Source organism: Cherax quadricarinatus, unplaced genomic scaffold (genome assembly GCF_038502225.1).
Source record: "Cherax quadricarinatus isolate ZL_2023a unplaced genomic scaffold, ASM3850222v1 Contig92, whole genome shotgun sequence".
Lineage (NCBI taxonomy): Eukaryota > Metazoa > Arthropoda > Malacostraca > Decapoda > Parastacidae > Cherax > Cherax quadricarinatus.
In genome coordinates, this window is record NW_027195118.1 from 167,773 (window position 1) to 183,789 (window position 16,017).

General features: G+C 39.5%; 1 protein-coding gene across 2 annotated transcripts in view; it reads right to left on the reverse strand.

Annotated features, from left to right (window-relative positions):
- Window positions 1-2,320: 2,320 nt before the first annotated feature.
- Window positions 2,321-16,017, reverse strand: part of LOC128684306 (DNA-directed RNA polymerase III subunit RPC1) — a 161,883-nt gene continuing 148,186 nt past the window's right edge. The window contains exon 4 of one of the 2 annotated variants that reach the window (XM_070080036.1): window positions 2,321-3,022. In XM_070080036.1, the coding sequence (XP_069936137.1) occupies window positions 2,798-3,022 (225 nt within the window). In that variant the 3' untranslated portion in view covers window positions 2,321-2,797. The remainder of the gene's footprint in view (window positions 3,023-16,017) is intronic. The other variant, XM_070080037.1, reaches the window with a different exon arrangement.

Genomic DNA, 16,017 nt, shown 5'->3' on the forward strand with positions numbered 1-16,017 from the left:
GAACAAATCAAGGATGCTAATGTTGCGAGAGGAGTAACTTTTATAAAGAAACAAAGGTCACCGATAATGGAACAGATGGAAAAGTTGTTATTGTGGATTAAGGAAAAAGAATTAGTGGGAGACAGTATTGTGGAGTCGATTGTAAGAAGGCAAAGCAGTTACATGAGGATCTTCTACAGAAAACTCCTGGAACAAGTGCTGCCGGTAGTGAATTTAGGGCCAGCAAAGGGTGGTTTGAGAGATTTAAGAAGCGTAGTGGCATACAGTGTTGTAAGGTATGGAGAGGCTGCAAGTTCTGACAAAAAAGCGGCTGAAAAGTACAAACAGGAGTTCAAGGCCTATGTAAAGGCTGAACAATTAAAACCCCAGCAAGTGTTCAATTGTGACGAAACAGGCCTGTTTTGAAAGAAAATGGCAAACAGGACATACATCATGTAGGAGGAAAAGGCACTGCCAGAACACAAGCCTATGAAAGACAGGCTTACTCTTTTGTTGTGTGGTAATGCTAGTGGGGATTTTAAAGTGAAGCCTTTACTTGTGTATCACTCAGAAAATCCCAGTGTTTTCAAGAAAAGCAATGTCATTAAGAATAGATTGTGTGTGATATGGAAAACTAATCAAAAGGCAAATTTTCATAGTGGGTTAATGATGTGTTTGGCCCAAGTGCAAAAAAATACCTGCTGGAAAAGAAATTGCTACTCAAGTGCCTCCTGGTACTGGACAATGCTCCTACACATCCTACAGACTTGGAAGACCAATTGTTAAGGGACTTCAGTTTTATAACAGTGAAGTTCTTGCCTCCTAACACCACTCCTCTCCTCCAGCCATAGACCAGCAGGTCATTTCTAACTTCAAAAAACTCTACACAAAAGCAGTGTTTGAAAAGTGCTTTGAACTGACCTCTGATACTCGGTTGACCCTAAGAGAGTTCTGTAAAGATCGCTTCATTATCCTCAATTGCATAAGCTTTATAGGTAAGGCTTGGAAGGGAGTGACTTCCAGGACTTTGAACTCTGCTTGGAGAAAATGTGGCCAGGTTGTGTCCAAGAGAGTTATTTTGAAGGGTTTGAGGCTGACCCTGACCCTGCCAACCCTGTGGACTAGATCTATTGTGGCACTGGGGAAGTCCCTGGGGTTGGAGATGAGTGGCAAGGATGTGGAAGACTTGGTGGAGGACCACAGGGAAGAACTAACCACTGAAGAGCTACAGGAGCTTCAACTTGAACAGCAACATATTGTAGCTGAGGAACTTGCTTCAGAGGAGGAGGCTGAGGGAGTGAAGGAGGTGTCTTTTTCAGAGATTAAACAGGTGTGTGCAATGTGGACTAGGGTGCAAGCTTTTGTAGAGAAACACCACCCTGACCAAGCTGAAACAAGCCATATCTGCAACATGTTCAGTAACAAAACCTTGTCCCACTACAGGGAAATCTTAAAGAGACACCAGAAACAGAGCACTCTGGATAGTTATTTTGTGCGACAGGGGTCCAGTGACTCTCAAGCTGGTCCTAGTGGTCTTAAAAGACAAAGAAGGGAAGTAACTCCTGGGGGGGGGGGAGGGGGATTTCCCATCCAAACACTAACTCCTCCGTCTTTCCTCTTCCCTATCTTCCAGAAGCCAACATTAGCCTTCAATAAAGGTATGTAAAACGTACTTATATAACTGTTAAATTTTGTTTTTTTAATATTTTTTGTCTATAACGGATTAATTGTATTTCCATTAATTCTCATGAGAAATATTAATTCGTTTTTTGGCCATTTCGGTCTTAGGCCAAGCTTCTGGAATGGATTACAGTTGATAACCAAGGTTCCACTGTAATTGGCCTAAAATCGGACTCAGATTGGAGGAAATCGCTGATGACTTAAATATCGCTGACAAGTAAAATTTGCAAAAGCGTAATTTCGTCAGTTTTCCATCAAATTTTGTACTTCTTTTATTACCTTCAGAAAAAGATTCTCTACTATTTCATAAGAAACAACATTTTTTTTCATTTGAAAATTTTGCAACCCTGAGAGCAGGGGTCGTGACCCTGAAAGGGTTAAGCTATGCCACAGTGCAGAGTGCATGGGTATGCTGTTAGGAGCTTTTCTCATAGTGTTATAGGATCTCTTAATATTAGTAATGCAGTCTATTTAGTGAGCTGGATCCATAAACAATAATATTCAAGGGGGTTATACAGAGGCCTGCAGAATGAGGGACAATCAAGTTTAATCCATGGAAACATAGGGGAGAAGCAGCTACAAATCCTTGGATCAAGTCTTCTTCACCTGCATCAAGGCACCCTCCCCCTTGGTAATCCTTCTAGAAAGGACATTAAGGGTGAAAAATAAAACAAATCTTTGTTGGTAAGGTACATTGATTTTTGCACAATGTAAAGCATATACAGTACCATACAATATTTTTGAAAAATATGAATAAAAAACATTTGAAATTTTACGGTGAAAACTTGATAATAAAAGGCTAAAAAAATGCTGATATATTAACTGGAATTAATCTTAATGAAAACTTTTCTCTGTCTCCAACACTGTACTTGTTTGGTAAACATTACTGACTGAATACTTTCAGCACTTCAATAAAAAACAATAATTATAGAAATCAGAGTACGGTACACTACAGTAAATTTTAATTTAGGTAGAAAGACAATAAATAACGTTTTTGCAAGTATTCTACTTTCAAATTGGCAATCTCTGTTGTAAACACTACCATACAGATAAAAATACTTTCAACATTCAGGCAATTTCTAAATACTCACTAAAGCATCTCACACAACTTTGTCAGTTTTACACATAAGTTACTGTACTAGGACCAGCCACTGAGAGGCAGAGGAACATGCATATCAGGGTGATCAAACAAGAGATTCCGCATTCTGGGTTTGGGGTCTCTGTGGTGGTTGTGGAGAAGTTTAAATACTCCTGTACCAATATTCATGGGCTTCCCCATAATGATGCAGTCACTAACACCCTTAATGGGGTTACTCTGGCCATGATATGCTGCATCAAACAAGTGGTCAGCTGTCTTCTCAAACTGAAATGAAACAAACCATATTTAACAATCAAGATATTCTTTTTACTTCTTTAAATCACCGTAGACAAAATTTTTAAATCTAACCTATTCTTCTCTTAAATATAATTCTCATAAAAAAAACAAATACTAAAACATAAAAATAATTAGTCATAATTTGGGAAAATCCAAGAAAATGAAGTGAAAGGCATTTGGAAAATTCCTTTCAAAAAGAAGTAAATTTGATTATTCTTTCCTGAGTCTATCTTTAATTAATAAGTAACAGATTAACACAAATATGATTTACAGCAGGTTAGGCTCTGGCTACCATCAGACAGCAGACATTGCTGGAAAGAAGAACTCCATTTTTTCCAACTTATAAATGATATAAATGCCAGATAACAAGTTTACACTAACATATATTAAGTTCGCAATAGAACTAGGTATTAACCCTAAAACTGTCCAAATGTAGATCTAAGTTTGTACTACTAGAGCTCCAAACATAGATCTAAGTTTTATTTTCCCTGCCTCCAAATTTGGCACAATTGGCCTGAGATAGCTGGTCAGAATAGAATGGGTCTTAACACTGTGTGTGCAGTATTAAAAAAATCTGGGAGCACTTAGTACCTTGTGGGAGCACCAGTTCACCTGAGCACCAGCTAGAGCAAATAGCATGGCAAACACCAGGGATTCACTGATGTCATGTATTAACACTCTCCTTTTAACCCTTTCGGGGTTTCGGCCGTACTAGTACGGCTTACGCGCTAGGGTTTTTGACGTACTAGTACGCATAAATTCTAGCTCCCTCAAATCTAGCAAGAGAAAGCTGGTAGGCCTACATATGAAAGAATGGGTCTATGTGGTCAGTGTGCGCAGTATAAAAAAAAATCCTACAGCACAAAGTGCGTAATGAGAAAAAAAAAATTTTGACCGTGCTTTTGGTTTAAAACAGCAACTTTGCACTGTATTTTCGTATGGTATTTATGGTTGTATTTTAGTTTTCCTGGTCTTATTTTATAGAATGGAAGACATAATACAAAAATTGAGATGATTTTGATTGGTTTCACAATGAAAAATACCTTGAAATTGAGCTCAAAGTAGCAGAAATGTTCGATTTTTGCCAAAGTTCAAAAGTAAACAAATCATGCCATGCGTCCAATACACGTCAACTGGTGAATCTAATATTCTTTCACAAGTGCGCTGGTATTATTTATACCATTTCTACACTAATACAGTAGACTGCATAACAGTAAATCTATTTTTTGTGAGAATAAAAATTCAAAGTGGAAAGCAAAAGAAATGTAAGAGAGGCATGGGGACATGACTAATGAACAGAGTAAATGTTATTTTAGTGCCAGGAATGTCTTTCTTGTTTATTCTGGACCCTATTTGGAAATAGGCATCTTTTGAAACTTGTGTGAAATTGGCAAAATTGCTAAATTCTGACCACTTTATTGGATAGCTGAAATCGGTAAATGAGTGATTTCTTATACAGTGGTCCCCCGCTTTTTAGTAGTTCCCGGCAATCGTAAATTTTGCCAATCATAGGGGTATTTTCGTATAAACATGGACTCGCTTTTCATAGGTTGACTCGCGAGTCATAGTTCGTCCGGAACGCGTACCCACGGCGTGAGCCGGGGCGGCAGCCAGTCTGGCATTGTTTACCAGTGAGCGAAGGTCCCCTCACGTGCTCCAGCAAAATATTTCATAATATTCCATTTATTTTAGTGCTTGCAAGCACTAAATAAATTACCATGGCTTCAAAGAAAGCTCCTAGTGCTAAGCCTGTGGTAAAGAAGGTGAGAAATACTACTGAATTTAAGAAAACCATCATTGAACAATATGAAATTGGTACAAGTGTGGCTGAACTGCCCAGGATGTATGAGAAACCCTACACAACCTTATGTTCCATAGTGGCCAAGAAAAAGGAAATCAAGGATGCTGTTGTTGCAAAGGGGGTAACTATGCTGAAAAAATGAGATCACCAGTACTCGAAGAGGTTGAGAAGTTATTATTGGTGTGGATAAATGAGAAACAATTAGCAGGAAATACTGTTATGACTTCGATTATTTGTGAAAAGGCTAGGCAGTTGCATGAAGATTTGGTAAAGAAATTGCCTGCAAATAGTGGTGATGTGGGTGAATTTAAGGCCAGCAAAGGCTGGTTTGAGAGATTTAAGAACCGTACTGGCATACACAGTGTGGTAAGGCATGGTGAGGCTGCCAGTTCGGACCACAAGGCGGCTGAAAAATATGTGCATGAATTCCAGGAGTACATAGAGGCTGAAGGACTGAAACCAGAACAAGTGTTCAATTGTGATGAAACAGGCCTCTTTTGGAAGAAAATGCCAAAGAGGACCTTCATTACACAAGAGGAAAAGGCAATGCCAGGACACAAGCCTATGAAAGACAGGCTGAAGCTAATGTTCTGTGCTAATGCTAGTGGGGATTTCAAAGTGAAGCCATTACTAGTGTACCATTCTGAAAATCCCAGAGTGTTCAGGAAAAACAATGTTATGAAGAGTAAATTGTGTGTGTTTTGGAAATCTAATAGTAAGGCATGGGTCACGAGGGAAATTTTCGTTGAGTGGTTCAATGAAGTGTTTGGCCCTAGTGTGAAGGAGTATCTCCTGGAAAAGAAATTGGATCTCAAGTGCCTGTTAGTAATGGACAATGCACCTGCTCATCCTCCAAACTTGGATGACCTAATTTTCGAGGAGTTTGGGTTCATCACAGTAAAGTTCTTGCCCCCGAATACCACTCCTCTCCTCCAGCCCATGGACCAGCAGGCCATTACAAACTTTAAAAAACTCTACACAAAAGCAATGTTTCACAGGTGCTTGACTGTGACCACAGACACTCACTTGACCCTAAGGGAATTTTGGAGAGAACACTTCAGCATCCTCCATTGCATAACCCTTATAGGTATGGCTTGGGAGGGAGTGACTACCAGGACTTTGAACTCTGCCTGGAGAAAATTGTGGCCAGATTGTGTCGACAAGAGGGATTTTGAAGGGTTTGGGAGTGACCCTGATGAGCCTATGTCTGTTGTAAAATCAATTGTGGCACTGGGGAGTTCCATGGGGTTGGATGTGAGTTTGGAGGATGTGGAAGAATTGGTGGAAGACCACAACGAAGAGCTCACCATTGAGGAGCTGCAAGAGCTTCAGCAGGAAGAGCAACACATCGCAGCTCAGAATCTTGCTGCAGAGGAGGAGGAAGAGAGATGGAAGAAGGTGCCTTCTTCAGAAATTAAAGAGATTTTTACTATGTGGGGTAAGATGGAAAGCTTTATGGAGAAACATCACCCTAACAAGGTTGTTGCAAGCCAGGTTGGCAACATGTACAGTGACAAAGTCTTGGGCCATTTTAGGGAAGTGTTAAAGAGACGCCAGAAACAAAGCTCTCTCCACAGTTATTTTGCGAGACAGGACTCCAGTGACTCAAGGTGGTCCTAGTGGCATTAAGGAACAGAGAAGACAAGCAACCCCAGAAAAGCAATTGGTACCTGAGGTGTTGCTCGAAGGTGATTCCCCTTCCAAACTATAAACAATCCACTCTCTCTCCTCCTCCAGTCTCCCATGCACTAAGAAGAATCTCCAATAAAGGTAAGTGTTATGCTGTTAATGTTTCATTCATCATTTCCCATTGTATTGTTTATGTACTACATGTATATTTCATGTAAAAATTTTTTTTGTTTTAATACTTCTGGGTGTCAGGAACGGATTAATTGTATTTACATTATTTCTTATGGAGAAAATTGATTCGTAAATCCTAAATTTCGTTTATAGTAATGGCTCCAGGAACGGATTAATTACGAAAAACGAGGGACCATTGTACTCATTCGATAGAAAAAACGGAGTTCTAGCGAAATAGTTATGATTTTTGTCGACTAGTACGCTGGAAATGGCCGAAAACAGGGCTCAAAGTGGGCAAAATCGCCGATGCATAAACATCGTTGAGACTGCTAACTTCGCGAGAGCATAATTCCGTAAGTTTTTCATCAAATTCATACTTTTGGTGTCATTATGATCGGGAAAAGATTCTCTATCTTTTCATAAGAAAAAATAATTTTTTTTTTTTTTGAAATTTTGACAACCCTGAGAATAAGTCTCTGAGAGGGCCTGGTGACCCTCAAAGGGTTAAGAGGAAAGTGATGGATGTGGCCACAAGTGGTTGAGGAAATATCAAAAACCCCAATAATAACCCATGTGTAACATTTGTGCAACATCCTTTCATTTTTTATACCGCTGGTAGTGTCATCCTGCCAGAATGTCCTATAGCCTATGTTCTAAGTAAAGAAAAACGATTCTGGAAAACGTGTAATACGTATTTGGCAGGCTGGCCGGCTTTGGCTGTCTCTGTCTGTATCTGTCTGTCTATATCTGTCTGTCTGTATCTGTCTGTCTGTCTATATCTCTGTCTGTCTGTCTGTCTGTCTGTCTGTCTGTCTGTCTGTCTGTCTGTCTGTCTGTCTGTCTCTCTCTCTCTCTCTCTCTCTCTCACATGTACACATAAGTACAGTTATTATACATAATGTAAATTACATACCTAGGAAAACCCAAAACTTCCAGGCAAAGTGCTATACAGTGCTTGTAGATACAAGGCATAATAAGCATGACTGGCAAGTATTACTCATTGTCACTTCTGCATCATGTGTAATACCTGTTGGTTTACGAGCCGCTCAGAGACTGAGACAAGCAGATGGAAAGACATACACACAGGCAGACAGAAAGATCGAGACACACAGGCAGACAGAAAGTCAGATAAGCAGAGCTAGACAGACAGACAGACAGACAGACAGATAGATAGACAGACAGACATATACGTTTGTGTGTAACAGTGAAAACAAATAAAGCCAGGGTTCCCTGCAGCAGTGTACTATCGTGTCACTCCACTGTTTAACCTGTCAGCAGTTTAGTGACACTCGTCATAAACACCATGCTTCAAGAAGTTTCAAATATACTCCAGCATATCTAAAACATTGCTGAGACCTATAAATATAGTGGTACCTTGGGATACGAACAGCTCAAAACTCAAACAATTGTGTAAGTGTATTTATGTAAGTGCTTTTGTAAGTGTATTTTTGGAGGTTTGAAATGGATTAATCTAATTTACATTATTCCATATGGGAACAAATTTGCTCAATATTGGCACTCGAACAGCCTTCTGGAATGAATTAAGTTTGTATCCCGAGGTACCACTGTACATACTTTGTATATATTTCTAGACAAGAGTAAATGACCAAGACAGGTGAAAATGTTCACCTGGAGTTGAAATCAGGCGATCTGTTGTCCAGTATGTGGTGACAGTGTGCTTATACACATGTGGCATAAGCATTATTGTGGCAAAAAACAGGTACATCTCTGCCACAGTTGTCTCCTTCCACTTGTGTAGCCGTGATTTTGGTGAGAGAATTGTATTTGCCATGGTGTAATCACAGTATGTATTTGTTTCCCTGACAATGATGTCCATCAGGGGTTCATCGAAAAATAACTCAAAGCAGTCCAGTTCACTGGCATTGTTCCCAAGTGGACAAGATGGCTTTATTCCACTTTGTGTTTCATCAAAGTCATGGGGACTGGGAACAAACTCGTCACCGTCCTGCCAATCCCAGATGCGGTCTGCTGGTGGGGTCTGGATATTGTACCGTGGTTGTGGCTGTGCAGGTTGTGGTGGTGCAGGTTGTGGCAGTGTGGGGTAGGGTGAGGCTGGTTGTTCTGCTGAGTCAGCCGCGTGGCTAGTAGCGTGGCCCGGTGATGGTGCCACATGGGCCATGCCACCCTCACTATCACCACCACTGCCTCCTCCCTCACTGTCACCATTCATACCCATCGTTACAATATCGTCATCTTCACTATCAGGTCGTGGTGTTGGGCCACGGGATGTGCTCCCAGAGTTTCTCCTTCCCCTTGGAACAACATATGAAACACTACCAGACCGCATGCTACGTCGTACATACTGGCACTTCACTGGGGAATATTCACTCTCACTGTCACTAGAACTGGTTTCAATGACCTTGAAATCACTATCACTATCACTATCACTATCACTGCTATCATCAGGGTGTTGTACACGACCAAATAGTTTCCTCTTTCGTCCTGGTACAGGCGAACGTGAACGTGAACAAGCCGGCACAGCACCAGAGGTCGAAGGTTGTGGGTCATCTGGGTTTTCGTCACTATTTACGTTATCCTGGGCACTTTTTTCGGTAACACTCACTTGAAAACCCTTGAATTCACTGTCACTGACACTTTCATCGCTGTTAGAGCTATCACTTGGGAACAAAAGACCTCCAATCCGCCGAGGAGTGAGGAACTTCTTACCGAGAGGCATGGTGAAAATGGACTGACAACATGGCGTTCCCACAATGCACCGCTAGGTCCCAGATTTTTTTCACAGGGTGCACACCGACCACTGAGACCCATTCTCTCCCGTGTAGGCCTACCAGGCCTTTGGCGCTCGATTTGAAGCCGCTAGAATTTGTGCGTATAAATACGTCAGAAACATTGGCTCGTAAGATGTATTTATACGTCGGAAACAGTCAAAGGGTTAATATACGATATTTAAAACATCCCAGAGAGGTAAAATGCACATACAGTGCACTCATTATTTACCTTAAAATATGTGTAGTCTTAATATAGGAAGAGAGGTGAGTAGTATTTATTTGTAGGAAGTCAGTGTAGGTAGCCGGTAGGTGTAGCCCGCCTGGGCTACACCTACCGGATACCTACACTGTGGCCCAGAGCCATATTATTAACATCGACATGTCTTGTTCACTGAATTTAATCATTTGTAAGAGATACCTTTAGATGACATCATAAACGAAGGTAGAAGTAATGAATAATTCATGCCGAAAATTGTAAACAAAAGTGGAGTGAGGGAGTGGCTGGGCCAAACGCAGATTCATACACGTTTTCTCTGATGGCTGAGCAGAGAAAATGTAATGTTGTCCCTCCACCCGGCTACCGCACAGCTCCACAAGTATTATTATCAGAGCACACATAAAATAAGCAATAAATGCCAGACAACAAGTTTACACTAACTTATAGTAAGTTAGCAATAGAAATAGGCATTAAAAACACAATAAAAGGTAAGATACACACAGAGTACACTTACTACTTACCTTAAAATATTAATATTAATGTGTGAGAGGTAAGTGGCAGGGTGTTTATTGAATAAAATCAGAATGGCACACCATCATCCTCTAACTTGGCACTTAAAGGAAGAAAGAGGCTTACGACTTCTCTTTTTATCACAGCTAACCTTAGACGCCATCATCAATGAGAGCCAACTAGTTAACGAAAGAGTAAACGAGAGAGTGAACGAGATACAGAGTTGAGACAATGAAAGAACACAAACTGAACAGGAAGTGGACGATCACTTGGTCAGGCGAAATAAATGTGTATTAATGTGTGTCTACTTTTAGTTCATTCACGTCCGTTTGTAAGAGTTTGTAGAACATTTACCTCAAGAATTTTTTATTATAATAATAATTACCTCACAATACAAATACTCTTACATTGTGTACAAGTTAGTTCAGAATAAACAAACAGCAACACACCATTTTTAGAGTGAATGAAGATAATAATAATAATAATAATAATAATAATAATAATAATAATAATAATAATAATAATAATATTATTATTATTATTATTACTATTACTATTATAAAAAGCACTAAATCCACAAGGGTCGTGAATTGCTATATATAGAGTAAAAGCATACGAAAAGAATGTTTTTCTACAGTTATCCCCCAGTTTGACTAGATAAAACGTAATTCTTCCGACACTACCTACACAGCTGCTTTGTAAACAAGTCTCATATTTACATAAATTTTTAATCTGTGAGTGTATGTATCATGTTTATATGCTATGTAATGGGTTTCATATATAATTTTGAGGAAAATATCATAGATGGATTAATGAAAATGCCTATATTGATGTAAAATAAGACATTTAGTGTGCCCAAGAGTGATTATTATTACGTAGTATTGGCGTCATGAGCAGAGAGAGACTTAGCGATTTTAATGTGTACCTGCACACCAGCACAGTGTGTAAGTATATTTAGGTACAGGTACACATAAGTATAATTATCAGAGTACATATAAAATATGCAGTAACTTTAAAACGCTTGAAATTTTGGAAAGTTTCCTGACATAATAGATGTGGTCACGGAAAATGTAAACCGGGTGGGGGGGGGCGTATTTGAAAGACCGATTGCCGTATGGCAAATTTTGGTCATAATTTGACATCGCCGTATTAGTGGAACGCCGTAAGGCAAAACACCGTAAAGCGGGGCCTTACTTTATATATAAATTTTTTATAGGTCTCAGCAATGTTTTTAGAAATTCTGGAGTATGTGAAGCAGTGTCAGACAAGAGTATCACTCTACACTGCTGATGGTGCAGTCACTCAATATTGCTGATTCTTCACTGCTCAAATTGAACCTTGGAATGTGTTTTTTTTATCTATTCTCACTCTTCCACACTCATAAACATATCTGTCTTTGTCTATCACTGCCTCTTGTTTATCTCTCTCTCTCTCTCTCTCTCTCTGTGCCTGTTTCTCTCTATGTCTGCCTCTCTCTGTCTCAGAGAGAGCAGCTCATGAACAAACAGGTATTACACATGTTGCAGTATCAACAGGTCTGAACAAGGGGAAATGGTATTACTTGCCACAGTTATGCTTATGCCTCATATCAAAAGCACAGTATAGCACTCTGTCTGGCTGTTTTGGGTTATTCTAGGTAATTTACACTGTGTGTGATAGCTGTACTTATGTGTACCTGTGCCAAATAAACTTACTTAGTCCTTGATTCTAGTTTATGAATGGCTCTCTCTGAGACAGAGACAGCCGGCCAGCCAGTCAGAACCATCTAGCCAGCCAGAGCCATCTAGCCAGCCAGCCAGCAGAACATGTATTATACATATTGCATGATCATGTGTGTGTCTCTCTCTCTCTACTTAGGACATAGGCAATAGGACATTCTGTCAGGATAATACTACCAGTTGAATGAAAATTGAAAGGATGTGGCACAATTGTTGCATATGGGTTATTATCTAGGTTTTAGATATTTCCTTAACTACTTGTGGCCACATCCATATCAAAGCCACTAAACTTGGGGTAAACATCACTTTCTTCTTAAAAGGGGAGTGTTAATACAACATGGCATTAATGAATCCCTGGGGTTTGCCATGCTGTTTGCTCTAGCTGGCACTCAACTGAACTGGTGCTCCCACAAGGTACTAAGTGGTCCCAGATTTTTTAATACTGCCCACACTGAGTGTTAAGACCCATTCTATATTGCCTATGTCTATCAGGCCTCTGACACCAAATATGAGGGCAGGAAAAATAAAACGTTGATCTATGTTTGGAATACTAGCAGTAAGAACACAGATCAATGTTTGGACAGTTAAATGGTTAACTGTCAATCCACTGATCTATGCATTACTGCTAGCACTCCAGGTGTTGATCAAAGCATCTTGTAGGAACACCAGTTCAACTGAGCACCAGCTAGAGCAAACAGCATGGCTTACCCTAGAGATTCACTAATGCCATGTCATATTAACACTCCTTTTTTGAGGAAAGTAATATAAAGTAAAAGGACACAAGTGCAACTAATGTGACATTTTATTGTGGCAACGTTTCGCTCTCCAGGAGCTTTGTTCTAATGGCTTGACAAAGTTCCTGGAGAGCGAAACGTTGCCACAATAAAATGTCACATTAGTTGCACTTGTGTCCTTTTACTTTACATATTGTCGGTAATTCTACCAACTTTATTACAATCTGAGGAAAGTAATGTTGACTCTGAGTTAAGTGCTTTTGAAATGAATGTGACTACAAGTGGTCAAGGAAATATCGAAAACCTTGATAATAACCCATGTTCAACATTTGTGCCACATCCTTCCAATTATGATGCAACTGGTAGTGTCATCCTGACAGAATGTTGTATCACTGACGAGACCCATGAGTTAGTAGACAGAAAGATGGTTCTGCAACATACAGTGGAACCTCAGTTTTTGTATGATTCAGTTTTCGACGACTTTTTCCATCAAAATTTTGTCCCAGTTTTCATACATCACCTCGGTTTTCATAGAATTGACAATAGTCTGTACTGAATGCATCTGTCTGCCTGCCCGTGTCACTCGGCCACTCAAGCGCCAAGTGACTCAGTCTGCCTTTGTTTATCATTGAGTGAGCATCATCCTACACATTCAGCCATAACATTTCATAAAAATCCATTTTTTTTGTGCTTGTTTATTGAGTGCAACTGCTAAATAAGCCACCATGGGGCCAAAGAAAGTTCTGAGTGCCAGCCCTTTGATAAAGAAGGCGAGAAACACAATAGAATTAAAAAAAAAAGAAGTCGTAGCAAAGTACGAAAGTGGCGTACGGGTGGCCGATCTCGCCAGGATGTATGGGAAATCCGCATCAATGATCAATCCCATCCTGGTTAAGAAAAAAGAAATCAAGGAAGCCGATGTTGCTAAAGGGGTAAAAGTGCTAACGAAACAGTTATCGCAAACAATTGAAGATGTTGAGAAGTTGTTGTTGGTGTGGATCAATGAAAAACAACAGGAGATAGTGTTTTGTGGAGAAATATCACCCTAACGAAGCTGTTGCAAGCCGCATCTGCAACATGTTCAATGGCAATGCCTTGTCCCATTTTAGGCAAATCTTAAAGAGATGCCAGAAACAGACCTCTCTGGACAGATTTTTTGTGTGACAGGGGTACAGTGACTCTCAAACTGGTCCTAATGCCAATAAAAGACAAAGATGGGAAGGAACCCCAGATAGGCCTTGATACCTGAAGTCCTTATGGAAGGGGATTCCCATTCCAAAGAATAACCTCTCCTCCTCCTGTCCTCCTCACCGCCTTCCATACGCCAACAAGAGACTTCAATAAAGGTAAAAGTGATGTTAAATGTTCATTTATCCAGTTCATTTGTCATTTATATTTATTTCTCATTATTTCTGTATGTAAAACTATAGTTATTCACTATAAAATGTATTTTTTATTAATATTTTTGGGCGTCTGGAATGGATTAATTGGATTTACATTATTTCTTATGGGAAATATTGCTTCAGTTTTTGTACAATTCGGTTTTCGTCACGTCTGATGAAAAACGAAAACCGAGGTTCCACTGCATGTAATGTGTGCTCATCTGGGTGGCTGACTGGCTCTGTCTCTCTCTCTCAGAGTTGGTCATGAACCTGATCGTCAGTTAGACAAACAGGTATTACACATGCTGCAGAATTGTCAGGGCTGCACAAGTGGAAAAATGCAAATGAGGCTGAAATGTGAATAATCCTTGCCACAGTCATGTTATGCCAAATAATCTACAAATACAGTACAGTACTTTTATTTTTCAGGGGTTATCATAGGTAATTTCCACTATGAATGATAATTGTACTTGTGTGTACCTGTGCCTTAATAAACTTACTTAGTCCTTGATTCTGTTCAAGGGACACCTGAACCTGTGCAAGGGATATGAGCAAACTTAATTGCTTTGGAATAAAACTTTTTGAGGCTAAAATGTATCTATTCAAATCTCTTGTTCTCTCTAAGCTGGAATACTACTATACACTAACTGCCCCCTTCAAAGCAGGCAAAATTGCTGACCTGGAGAGTGTACAAAGAACTTTCATGGCACACATAAGTATGATAAGGTACCTAAATTACTGGGAACAGTTGAAGTCCCTTAATTTGCATTCCCTGGAATGCAGGCAGAGATACATGATAATATACATGTGGAAAACCCTAGAGGGATTAGTACCAAACCTGCACACGAAAATCACTCCCTATGAAAACAAAAGACTCGGCAGGAGATACAACATTCCCCCACCTTAGTGCAATTACAATTGAAAGTCTTGTGCCTTTTTTATATCATTAGATTAAACTCAGTTGTACTATAGCTCATTCTAGCTCAATACATAGTCAATACCAAATTCATTATATTAGACCATAGTGTAATTACTAGTGAGAGTCTGGTGCTATTTTTAATTTGTATTTTTATATTATTAGATTAAACCTAGTTGTACTATAGCTCATTCTAGCTCAATACATAGTCAATACCAAAGTCATTACATTAGACCTTAGTGCAATTACAAGTGAGAGTCTTGTGCTATTTTTAATTTGTATTTTTATATTATTAGTTTATACCTAGTTGTACTTTAGCTCATTCCAGCACAACACATAGACAACACCAACTCCATTATGTGTATTAGTGACTATACTCTATATGACCAAAATGCTATAGCTATATACTTGTCCAAACTTCCCACCACTACAGATATCAGTACTAAAACTCAACCCACAACTCAGGATATAAATAACCATAATTTAAACCTAGAAGATGATTGATCACGTTGACCCTGACCTAAACCTCCATAATCTGACACACAATCAAAACCTATTGGAAAGTAACTGCCTTTATTACACAGCATCACAAGCCAGCACTATCCTAAACAATGCTAAAAGTCTATCAGTACTTAACTACAACATCAGGTCCTTAAGCAAACACTATGATGACCTCCTGGCACTCCTTGAATCACTAAAGACACCCTTCTCCTGCATTATTCTTACTGAGACCTGGCTTAAGCAGGACATAATAGATATCTACCCTCTACCAGGATACACAGCAATCCACAACTGCAGACCATACCAAGTTGGGGGTGGTATTGCAATCTATTACTCTAACCAATTATCTTGTATTAGCACCACTTGCTTTAGTGATGAATATGGAGAATACATTTTTGCTAATTTTACTGTAAAAAACCTTAAGACGCCTATAACAATCGGTGCCATTTACCGGATACCCCACACAAACATCCCAAATTTCAGTGAGAAACTAAAGGCACTAATAACAAACAGACAAATGAATAAGCACCACTTTCTCTTAGCTGGAGACTTCAACATCAACCTTGGCCTACTAGATGATCAGCCTGTAACTGATTTCATCAACAATATGAACAACACACTTCTCATACCAACAATAACTAAACCAACCAGGCT